At 55.3% G+C, this 12,239-nt stretch overlaps 1 protein-coding gene across 2 annotated transcripts in view; it reads right to left on the reverse strand.

The window, feature by feature from the left end:
• Positions 1-4,745: 4,745 nt before the first annotated feature.
• The window catches only part of RAB11FIP4 (RAB11 family interacting protein 4), a 107,530-nt gene continuing 100,036 nt past the window's right edge, over positions 4,746-12,239 (reverse strand). For both annotated transcript variants that reach the window (XM_061390459.1, XM_061390460.1), the window contains 2 exons: positions 11,829-11,972; positions 4,746-10,770 (listed from right to left, as the gene is read on the reverse strand). In XM_061390459.1, coding sequence (XP_061246443.1) covers positions 10,654-10,770; positions 11,829-11,972 — 261 coding nt within the window. In that variant the 3' untranslated portion in view covers positions 4,746-10,653. The remainder of the gene's footprint in view (positions 10,771-11,828; positions 11,973-12,239) is intronic.

A 12,239-nucleotide genomic window follows, 5' to 3' on the forward strand; every position in this document is an offset into this window, starting at 1 on the left:
TGATGGACAGTCAGGATTCCCCAGGGGGTTACTGGACCCTAAGACACCTTCCCAGTTGAGGTCAGAGCCCCGATGGACCAAGTCGTTCCCCAAGATGGCTCCTGTTTGGGTGGATATCTTTGGGGAAAAGACTGATCTGAAAAGAAGCCTGGTTGAGCTGAAAATGCTCCAGCATTTTTATTTATTAAAAACTTTTATTTAAACCTTTTATATTTACTTCAGCCACATCACGCAACATGTAGGATCTTAGTTTCCTGACCTGGGATCAAATCCTACATTGGCAGCTCGTAGTCGTAGCCATGGGACTGCTAGGGAAGTTCCCAAGACTTGCTATTTCATGCATTTGTTGCTGTGTGACCGGCTACCTCAAAACGTACAGGTAGGCAGAGAGGTACCGGGTGGGTCTCCTTTGTGACCACACCCACCTCAAAAAAATGGGAGCATCTGTGGGCTCTCTAGGGGAACAAGCTGGATTGTTTCCTCTCCTAGCCTCCTCCTAGCCATGACAGCCTCCAGCGTGGACCTTAACAACATTCCTCCTGCTCCCAGCACCACAAGGGTAAGCGGAAGCCCTGGGCGTCTGGCCTGATGCTGCTAGAGACCAGGAGAGTCTAGCTTGTGGTCTGGGGGCGTGGCCTGCTGGACTGGATAAGCTGGGAAGGCTGAGTGAAGCCAGAGGGGACCTGTGGGGCTAGAAACAGGGGATGAAGGTCTCACAGGCTCCCCTGGACTGAGTGCTGGCAAAGGATATAGAAAATAGGCTCAAACTTCAGCGCCTTTGCCCTCTAGGTTGGGCCTTTCAGGAGCTCCTATATTATTATTTTTTTAACCTTGAGGCCTCACAAGTATCATAAAGCCCAAATCAGAACCCAACATCAAAGTCAGACCTTGGAGAGAAAGTCAGGGCTATACCAGGGACAGCAGAAGAGTGAGGGGGAGCTTCCTGCATCCCCAACCCCATCCCCTGGTAAGTTCCAGAAGAACTGGCTTGAAGCTGGCTCCAGGCTCCCTGGGCTTATAGAGCCCACAACCTTGCCCCAGTGGGTTCGGGGCACTATTGACCCCTCAGCCCACATCAAGGTGGAGCCCAGCCAACCAGGCTGACCCACGGCGGACCCACCATCCCTCCTGGGCCAAACGGGCTGCACACACAAGTTTCACGCGCGTGCCTCCTACAGAGCCCCACCCCCACTCGCCATGCCAAGCACTCAGAACACCGCTGAGCCCTAAGGAGACTCAGCCACACGAGAGAACCGCCTCCTCGTCGCTCGCTCTTGTGGGCCAAACACAGCGTTAGGCATGGGGATGAGGCGGGGCCAGACCATAGGGGACAACTGTGGCCAAATCCCACTTCTGCACGGCTCAAAGGTCCAGAAGCTGCCAAACAGGCAGACTGACCCCGACTCGCCCCTCCCCGGGGGTCCCCGGCTGGCCACAGGTCTCGGGTCTCCACCATTGGGGGCGCTGTGCCTCCTCTCCTGAGGGTCCCGGGTCAGAGCCTTTTCCACCCTGGGCGTGGTTTAGTCATTTTCTGGAGATGGGCTGGCTGAGTGGACCCTCCCAGCACGGCCATGAGGAGCCTTACTCCCTGACCACCCAAACCTGGTGATGCAAACTCCCCATCTCACACAGCACACACGCACACAAAACCAGGACAAAATAAATCAGGCCTTACCTGAGTCCATGCTGCCTACGTCTCCTTTCCTCTCTCAGCAACCTAGTCCCCCTGCCGCTCTCTGGAACTTGTCCAGGCGGCCCCCAGCTAAAGACGCTTCTTAGTGGTTGCCATGCACAGCCCTGACCTCTGACCTCTGCCTTGCTGGTTGTTTGCATATGCTCTCCATGTCCTTCCCAACCTCCTTCACCTGGCCATCTCCATCTTTTCCTCCTGAGGCTTCCCCTGATTCATCAGATGATTTCCAGAATGACGATGCAATGACTCTCAGCCCTCAACACGCTGGAATCTCCTGGGGGGCTTTGGAAAAACCCGTGTCCAACCCCACCCTTCACCTGGTAGATTCAAATCAAATCACTGGGCTGGGTCCCTATATCCATGGGGCTTCAAGTTCCTCCAGGTGATTCAAATATGCACCCAGGTTTGATAACCTCCCTTTCTAGAAGCTGCTCTGCTGTGAGCGTGGGGGACGGATCTGTCTTCCTTGCCCTACCCCCTGTCTGTCAGGTGCTGGTGGCTGATAAAACACTCGCTTAATGGATGATGAGACCCACCCTTGACCCACCACACTCGGAATGGCCTCAGCTGTCCCATTCCCCCAGCCCCACCTCTCTGCTCACCACCCAGCCACAGTGCCCTGAAAGGGCCAAGCTTTCCACAAGCCTCCTCCACGTGTGATTCCCAGATCCTACCATCCTCCAGGGCTCTGCTGAAATGCCCTGTCCTCAGGGAAATTGTCCCTGATGCCCACTGGCCTCAATTTCCTGCCCCCAGCTCCCATCCCTGCCTTGACATCTTCCTTGGTACCTCTCATCACCCAAGTCACCTACGTCTCTCCTTCCAAGAGGAAGAGTCTTTGCTTTTTGGTACCAAATCCCCAGGGCCTGGCACAAAACTTGTCACAGAGCTGGAGCCGGCAGAGTAAGTCTGTTGGTTAAGTGATTTTGGTATCCAGGTATTTTTGACCCTTCAGGAGACTTTATCCTGGGCCCAGAGGACTCTAAGAGGCCCTAAATTTGAGGGGATGGTGAGTTGATGGGATTCAAACCTTGATCAGGGAACAAGATCCCATGTGCTGCAACTGAAGATCCTGCATGCCACAACTAAGACTCGGTGCAACCAGAAAAAAAAAGCAGCAAAACCTGGATACATAGATGAAGACGGTCACATGACAACAAAGGGAGATCGGAGTGATGTAGCCACAAGCCGAGGAGCACCAGGGACTGCTGTAACCATCAGCCAGGAGAGGGATGGAGTAGACCCTCAGCTGGAGCCTCCAGGGGTGGCACATTGGTCAAGAACCCGCCTGCCAGTGAAGGAGGTGCAAGAGACGTGGGGTCAGTCTCTGGGTCGTGAAGATCTCCTGGTGAACATGGCAACTCACTCCAGTATTCTTGCCTGGGAAATCCCATGGACAGAAGAGCCTGGCAGGCTACAGTCCATAGAGTCACAAAGAGTTGGACATGACTGAGTACACAGTGGAGGCTCTAGAAGGAACTAATCTTGCTGATACCTTGACCTCAGACTTCTGGCCTCTGGAACTGAGAAAATTAATTTCTGTTGTTTTAAACCCCTCCACTGGCTTGTGGTATATTTTTACAGCCATGCTGGAAAACTAATTTTATAGAGGAGACATTCTGATTAGGAGCCTTTGGGGGAAGAGGAGTTTTGCCTCCCAAATCCAGATTCTGATTCTGCAAGTACGTACCGGATCCCATCCGGTGACTTGACTACTGGGGTAGGAACTGTTAACTTCCCTTGTTTTATAGATGAGGCAACTGAAACTCAGATAACTTGCTCAGTCACATGGAAGTCAGAGAGTGGAGGTCTGATTTCAAGTGTAAGAATTTTTCCATGAACACAGAGTTGGTGCTTAATGGCCTAATTCTTGTGAAACATCAGCACGTTGAAAGTTTAATACTGGGGTTCTCAGTGACACCCCGTCCCTACCCTGGATCTCAAGACCTCACTGTGCTTTCCTCTGCTTCCTTGACAACACTGAGTTCACCTTTTCAGGACGTCAGGTCTCAACCGACACCCCAGGGTGCAAGGGGGTTAGAGATTGTGTAAAGGCCGGCAGTTGCTTCTGGATGGCTGGGGTAGAGGGCAGAACCAGTCTCAAAAAAAAAGTAATGGCACACCAAGAAGGAAGCTGTTTCTGCAACTGGGGTGTGGGTCCAGTGCTCGGGAATTGGAGACACCTGGCTGGCAGGAGAGGGCTCCTCAAAGGAGTTGGGAATCGAGTTGCCAGATACAACAGGAGGCCCAGTTATATCTGAATTTCAGATAAACGATGAATAACAGTATTGCTTGGGACATACTTATACTGAAAAATTATCTCAAATTCAGATTTAACTGGGTGTTCTGTATTTTGACTTGTAGTCTGGCAACCCTAGTTAGGAAGGGAAAGGCAGGTTAGCAGGATGGAGGGGAGGAAAGGTCTAGAACACACGACTTCCAGTGCTGGAAGATGACTTTGCCGTGAGCCCAGGAGGCTGTGTGAATGCACTGAATGGGGCACCGTCCACCCACCCGAGCAGACCCATGGCACCAGGGTCTGTGTGGGGGCCTGGGCCAACAACTTACCTCCAGAGGCTGGGCGCCTGTGAACCCCGTCAACACTCAGAATCGCATAACAACAACCAGGAGCAGACAAGGAGAGGGCGGGACTCTGGCCGTTCACCTCCAGGGCTTGGCAGGACTCAGCCAGGCTCAAGTGGAGGATGTGGGCCTGGGACCCAGGGGAGGAACAGGAGGGGACACAGGCGGGAGCTGGCACCAGGACCCAGCTAGTGACCAGAACAAGTTGAAACACTGGGAGGCCCCAGCTGAGAAAGCGAACATGGCTGCCCAGAGGACAGTTTTCAAACATCACCAGGGATGATGATGGGACCCTCATCTCCTCTCCCAGGGACAGCAGGCTCACAGGAGGGTCTGCAGGGTGAGGCCCTGCCCTGGAGACTGTTACCTGGTGAGGCCCGCTCTTCCTATGAGAGGTTGGCCCCAGAAGTTCCGAGACCAGGCCTCCCCTCTTTCACCCTCCCTCCCCCAGCACAGAGACACCATCAAGTCAGGCAAGAAAAGCAAAGTGTTTATTTACATCTTGGTCTGTACACGAGAGTTCCCCAGGGAGCCTGCCTCTGCAAGCCTGCTCCTTTTTGGCCCGGGAGCAGGCGGGAGGCAGAGGGCTCGGGACCCTAGGACTCAGCCTTGGAGCCTCAACCCCCTCTCCCCAAGCTGGGGCCTGGATGTGGAGGTCTCGCCCCAGCCCCAGAGCTAAGCCTGCTTCTGGATGGAGGCTCCAGGGGCAGAAGACTCGGGTGAAATCCCACGATGCGTCAGAGGCACCTGACGACCTCCTGGGTGAGCCTTTGCATGCGGCTCATCCCTCTCAGCTCTGGAGACCCAGCGGAGAAAGTGGAAGGAGCTGGGCGCCTCAGTGATGCGAGGTCCTGACATCACGGGGGATTTAACGGCACCCGGGTCTGAGCACCTTGGGCGGAAGAGCTCGGCGGTTGTTAATGGCAGGTGTCGGGGGGACGCAGCCTGAAGCCTCTTCCTTCTGCCCGCTTGGGGTCTGAAGCTGTTCAGACAGCAGATGGCGATGGCCCTGAACCCAGGCCCGGCGTCAAGCCCTGGGAGCCACGCAGCTGGAGCTTCTTCTGGGGGCCCCGGGTGCATCCTCCCAGGGGCCCACAGAGTGGCTGCAGACCCATGACAATCACTGCCAGGCCAATGCCCCAAGTGAGAAAGGTACGCTCTGCCAGCTACAGGTACTGACACCCACTCGGGGAGTGGTTTGTGGGAGAAGCTGCTTTGCACACAGAGAGCCTTTTATAGTGTGCAGGGTTCCTAAAGAGCGGCAGGCTGGGTGAGGCGCTGAGTGGGCCCAGGACCCCCAAGCTAGGGACCGGAATGAAACATGTCCCAGATTAGCGAGTCTGAGTGGCTGAGCAAGTGGAGGGCCTGGGGACGGCGTGCGGGGGGTCAGCCTCGTGGGGCGGAGGTGCGTGGACACAGAAGGGCTGCTTTGTACACTTTGCAGGGCTCGGGCAGGAACAGGGCCAAGGTAACCGAGAGGACGTAGAAAAGGGGGCAATGGAAACGTGGGAACTCCTGTACAGGGTGATGGGGGGTGGAGGGGGGAGAAGGCACAAAGACAAGGACCCCAAACCATGCAGACAACACACAGCCTGTGCAGCACAGCAAAGCCGAGGGCCGGGAGGGAAGCCTGTCTCCAGAGCTTGCAGCGCCTAGACCCCCGATGGGGTGGCCCCGGGATGCCCAGCTCAGCCACCCCCTGCTGGTGGCGCCTGGCAGACGGCCCTCCTTTACGGTCACAACAAAAATGGAAAGAGAAACCTACGAGGTCGGAGCACCAATGTCACGTGACATCTAGCTTCGCAGGGTCTACGCTTTTAGAAACAGACCTTTCCAGAAGGCAGCCTGTTTCCCCAAGAAAGAGGAGTGTGGCAGAAGGGCGGGCGGGCGGGCGGGCAGGCAGGCAGGCCCATGGCTCCCACCCCTCGTGCTCCCTGCCCACTCTCGGGCCTGCTCAGAATGGGCTGGCAGGGTCTGCAGAGGGAAGGGACTTGCTCAAAGTCACCCAGGTGGCCCCTCACCAGCCTGAAGCATCACAGGAGAGGGACTGCCCTAGAGGAAAGTTCTGAAGTTCTGCACTGCCCCCTCCTCAGTCTACAACCCACCTCAGCCCTTAAGAGAGTCGCTGTAGATCTGCCAGGCAAACAAAGTCATTGCCTGGGCACCGCAACCATCCCAACACATCCCCTGTTCTGTTCACATCTATAATTAGCTCTTAGGTTTATAAATTTGATAATGCATTAAACCCACACACCCATGCAGCACGAAAAGAGGACTTAATTTCTCCCCGGTCCACCAGGCCCCACTGGCCCCTGCGGGTCTCTTCCCTGCTACTAAGTCCCTCATTGGAACAGAAGAGCCTGCCTTCCTGATCCCCAGAACCTGGCTGGGCCAGGAGTTCAGCAGACTAGAGCCTGGAGCCTCCAGGGCTGGGGAGGGATGCTGGTGTGGTGACCTTTATCCACCCAACCTGAAAACAGATCAGAAAGCGGGAATCGCCTTGGGCTCAGCTATGCCAGAAGGTAGCTGCTATTTCTGGGGCTGCTTTCAGCACCCACCCCCACTCTGTTCTGCTCTCGCTTTAATCACTGGTCCTGTGACTGATACATCCCAACACCTGCCACCCACCAACTCCATGAGCAACAGGCAGAAACCAACCTGCCCACTCAGGTTTGCTAACCCCTAGGCTGGTGGCTCAGCCGGTAAAGAATCGCCTGCAATGTGGGAGACCTGGGTTCAATCTCCGGGTTGGGAAGATCCCCTGGAGAAGGGGAGAATTCCATGGACTGTATAGTCCATGGGGTCCCAAAGAATCAGATATGACTGAGCAACTTTCATTTTCCAGGCTCCTGAGAACAGCTGGATCTACCCACTCCTGAAGGCATCTGGCCTCCCCTTGTGGGTGTCAGGGCGTCTGCTAACGTCTCACCGTCTGACATCATTAAAGGAAAAGCCACCGTCTCAGCAAGGGAATTCAATTTTACCTAGCACCTAGGTTAACAAGCCCAGCAGAGGTTTTCTCTGCCTCTAGCCAACCGCTTCCTAGAAGTCCCAACCTTGGCTGCACATTACCATCACTTGGGGAGCTCTCTGAACAGTCAGGTGCCTGGGCCATACCCACACCAACGGAATCCAAATCTCTGGAGGCCCAGGCAGCAGCATTTAAAAAAAGCTCCCCAGTGATTCCAATGCACAGCCCAAGTTGAGAATCACTATTACTATTTCAGGTCTGGGTACTTTGGGAGGTTGTCAAACTCTGTTTTTAATGGGTCAGAAATAGATTAGGAGTTTACAGATAAAGGATAATTTCTCTTTGACAATTCTCAAAGAATCTGCAAATTTAAAATAACTTATCTAACTCTGGCAATTCAAAGTTAATTTGTGTTTAGACACTGACTTGCTGGTTCAACAAATTTTGCTGGGGCTCTGATTAAATGTGAGGACTGCCCAGGGTCATGTCAAATGTGAGCCTGCAGCAGAACCCCCTCCCCTCACCCCGAAAACCACCTCTAAAACCTGCAGACAAGTCACTGCATAGATCCCAAGTATTGTATGGAACACCTACTGAAAATCATTTGTTTTGCCTGAAATTCACATTTCATGGGGGAATCCTGTATATTCTCCAGCAGCCCCACCACCGAGAGATAAAAGCACAACCTTCAACCAGGAAACAAAGGAGAAAACGCAGGGGGAGCAGGGTCTGCCCACCGGGACCCCATTCTAGAACCTGCACAGGGGCTGTGGCTTGGAACCCCTGTGGCATCGCCCCCTCTCAGGCTAAAAAGCTACAGGATCTGAACAAGCCTATTGGATGTATTATGGCTGAAGAAGGTTGGATTTAACTTGGGGCATGTGTTAAATGGAACTCAGCCTCAATTTAAAGTCAGCCCGGTTCTCAGACCAGGTCCGGAGGCGGCTTTTTGACCAGAGCTTCCTGGGGGAGTCGGCTCCCTTGGAGCCCCCTTCAGGCTGACAGCTTTCTCCACCCACTTTCCCCTGGGTGGAGACTCCATGCCACATTCTGACTCTGTTATAAACTCAGGCCTCTGCGGCCTCCCCTGGAATTCCACATCAGTGCCGCTAAAGAGCATATACACCATCACCCATAAAATGCTCCTCCCCCAGGGCGAGCCCCAGCCCCATGGGCCAGGACCCGGATCCGGCTGGCCTCTCTGCAGGATGCCTTCTCATATAAAACCCAGACCCAAGCCGCAGCATGAGTCATCAGCTTTCCGGTCTTCATTCATGCCATTCCTTCCTCTTAGCAAATTCTCAAGAGACCCACTTCCCATCCCTTCCTTCCACTGCCGCTTCTGCTTAGACCCCTGGGGGCCCCAAAGAGACCAGCGTCCTGCGGGGTCGAGAGACTCCCAGGAGACTGACGCCCCGCCCCCCATCCTCGTCTTCCTGGTGCAGGTGGCCCCAAAGTCCTGGGATCAGATCCATGCACATGCTTAAACAGAAGTCACAAAATCCAAAGAGAGTGACTGGAACGGGATGAAGACCAGTCCTGGCCGCAGCCCTGCTCTGTCACTGGGAACACACCCGAATCCCCAGGTCCCTGCTCACCCTCCCAGCCCTCTCTCCTCTGCACACATGTGTCCCCAACGTGCCCAAGCCTTCTCTTTCATAGAAGAAGTGCTGAAGGAAACAAACGGCAGTGGCAGGTGAAGGGGGGAGGATGTTGGAAATAAGACCATGCGCATTTATCTGTATTTGGATTAAGGATACGGTTCACAAGCCACACAAAATTGAGACAAACTGGAAAACTCAAAGAAGAGTACCATATCTGCTCCCAGCCGCCTAGAACAAAAGATCACGTGAAAGATCCAGAGGGTGTTTCCACTGTGTCACCAGGCTGATCTTTACCTTTGAAACAGAACTGGGAGTCCGCACCGATTTACTGTTTCTGTTGCGGTTCAAGTATAGCCATGGCCTGGTCATAGCTATGTCTTTTGACCTTTTTGTTCCCTTAAAGTCTGTAACTGGGCTTCCCAGGTGGCTCAGTGGTAAAAGAATCTGCCTGCAGAGGCAGGAGGCGTGGATTTGATCCCTGGTCAGGAAGATGCCCTGGAGGAGGAAATAGCAACCCACTCCAGTATCTTGCCTGGAGAATCCTATGGACAGAGGAGCCTGGTGGCTAGAGTCCTTGGGGTTGCAAGGAGTTGGACACAACTGAGAGACTAAACCACCAACCACCACCACCAGCATGGAAGACTAAAATTTCCCTGCAGCTTCCCTGACTGTCTCTCACACCAGCACAGCTGAGACCCAAATACAGGCATGTTTCTAGAGGCTGGGACAGAGGGGCCTCACTGTCCGGCAGAGCCAAACCCAGAGCATGGATTCTGAAAACCCAAACCTAAGGCCGTGACCAGGGACAGGTGAGCAAGGCCCCCTCCCAGCCCTTGGGAGCTGTTGAGAGGGTCCATCCACGCCTCTCTCCTACAAGGCAGCCCCCGGAAACGAGGCTGACAGGGACGTGACCGTGTCTCTGGCTGCCCAATGTCAACACGTGCCCTAGACTGTCCCCACCCGCTTCCCTTTTCTTTGAATCCTTCATGTACACCCAAGTGAATGCCGCTTGCTTTTCATGGTCTTAAAAAACAAAACCAAGACAGAAAAGGAGAGGCAGGTGAGCAGGGATGGGCAGGTTTACGGAGAACTCTCAAAGTGCCAAGAACCCTCAGGATGACGGCTGTCCCCATCCCCAACCCCCCGCACCTCCAGCTCCTCTGCAGGCCTGAGTCCTTTGGATATACTGTGCACAAGCCTCACAGGGGGCTGCTGGCTGCAGGAGGGGCTTGTGAGGACCCCCGACACGTCCCCCCTCCCCCACCTCCTTCCTTCTCTCCGAACTCAAGCACCTGGGCCTGAAAGGTGGCCGAAGAGGTTGGTGAGGCATTCAAGCTCCTGGAAGGGGTCGTCACTTTGCCCCCGCTCCCAGGGGGAAACAGGAATGGGGGTCAAAGAGCCTGTCGCACTAGAATGCTTTTCAATCCTTGTCCCCAGAGGTAGAATCATTTTGTCCAGTATCTGAAATGCAAGCTTCCCGTAGCTCTCGTCATTACAGTAACTCCTGACGGCTGACCTCACCCCCGCCCACCTCCACGACCCTCTGCCCCTCACAAAGGGACCGCAAAACACAAGGACAGCTGATGGCGCAGATGGCGCCACGGCCGCTGCCCAGGCTCACGCTCTGCTGTGTGCACGGCCTCCCCACATACACACCAGTACACATTACACAGCGGTGGCCAGAGACACATTTACAGTGTGCGTGGGAGGCCCGGCCCGGGCCGCATCCTCGAGCGGGGTTCTGCCCCTGAATCCTGGGGTCTGGGGGTCCTGCGGCTGCTCTGCAGCCAGCCACCCTCGTCTCAGTGTTTGATCTCGAGGATGGAGGGGTTATGGTCCAGGATGGCGAGGATGATCTTGTCCATGTACTGCCTCAGCCGGAAGTTGATCTCCTCCTGTTCCTTGAGGGCTTCCATGAGCTGGAGGGAACGAGAAAGCAAGGTCAGAGGCCAGGCGGGGGACCGGGGTGTGGGCAGAGCCAGTGTCCCAAGAAAACCAGCCTCGGAGCCCAGGCACCAGTCTCCGGTGTCACATCCGGGCAGGGGGGAAGGTGCAGAGGCGCAGGCCACACCCCCAGAGAGGCCTGGATCACTGGCCCGTTGCGGGGGCCCAGATGTGTGTGATGTTTTTGATAAAGGCAGAGAATGCTGGCCAGAGGCATTTATAATCAGGAGTGACACCCACTGTCCCAAAACCCTAAGACCGCCTGCTGCTTCCTCTCGCCACTCCCAGTCCTGCCGCTGTCCTTCTCCAGGTCGACTCCTGCCATGTCCATGGGATGCACCTCTGCTCGCAGGCTGGAGGCTGGTGCCTGGCTCATGTGGGCACTCCTCAAGGCCAGGGACCAGCTCCCGGCTGTGTGTCCCCGGCACAGAGTAAAGGGGTTCGGTGACTCGTGTTGAAATCTAACCTGGGTATCTCGGAGGCCTGATCTTTCATAACCATACCCCAGTAGGGCAGAAAGAGTGGGCTTTGGTGCTAGGGACCTGGGTTCCTCTCTCTCCATAAGCTGGGTGATTTTGGGTGATCCTGGTCTCCCGATCTGTGACATGGAAGTGTTCAGAAAGCCTTCGCGTTCTCAGAAGATTAAATGAAGACATACTGCAAGCAGGTGCCCCCCAAAATGCTAATATCTTTCTCCTGCTGGCTTGGGTCCAGGGGACATCCGGCCTCCCCTGGATCGAACACTGATGACATCAACGGGCCATTCCGGCACATTCCTGACCGAACGAACTCAAACTCCGCTCTGCTCCCAACCCCACTCTCCTCCCACCACATACAGGAAATCGGAGCAGGTTTATCTCCGCCTGCAGGCTCCTCCTCTCACAGCTCTGCTTCACTGTGACCTCTGCATCACTCGGGGTCACTGCAGATGGGGACTCCCAGGGGGCTAGGCCCTGCCCTGCTTTTCCTGCCCTGGGTCAGGACCCACGGGCGAGGGGCCAGGCTCCATGGCGAGAGCGTGTGGGCATGTTACCTCATCACGAGAGGCTGTGTCTATTTCCGCTGCCAGGGACTGGGCTTTGGTCTGGGTGGCAAAGAGGTTCTTGGCTTCGTAGAGGCTGAGGCTCAAGATTTGTCCATTCAAGTCATCATTCTGATCTCGCAGCTTGTGATTCTCCTGCGGAAGGGGACACAGGCAACTCTGACTCCCATTGGGACCCACTTCTCTGCATCCATGGCCTCTGACCACCCCCCAGGGTGTATGTCACTGGCCAGTTCAGGACACCCACAGATGACCTGGCCTCTGCTGGGTTCCAGGGCGAGGAGGGCTGGGTCCTGAGGGGGTTTGGGGTCCTGAGGAGAAGTTATAGCCCTGCTCAGGGAGCCAGGTTTCCAGAGAGGAGCATGGCTCCAGACTACCCCTTCCCTGGGGGTGGGTGAGCCG

Source organism: Bos javanicus, chromosome 19, assembly GCF_032452875.1.
Source record: "Bos javanicus breed banteng chromosome 19, ARS-OSU_banteng_1.0, whole genome shotgun sequence".
Taxonomy (NCBI): Eukaryota; Metazoa; Chordata; class Mammalia; order Artiodactyla; family Bovidae; genus Bos; species Bos javanicus.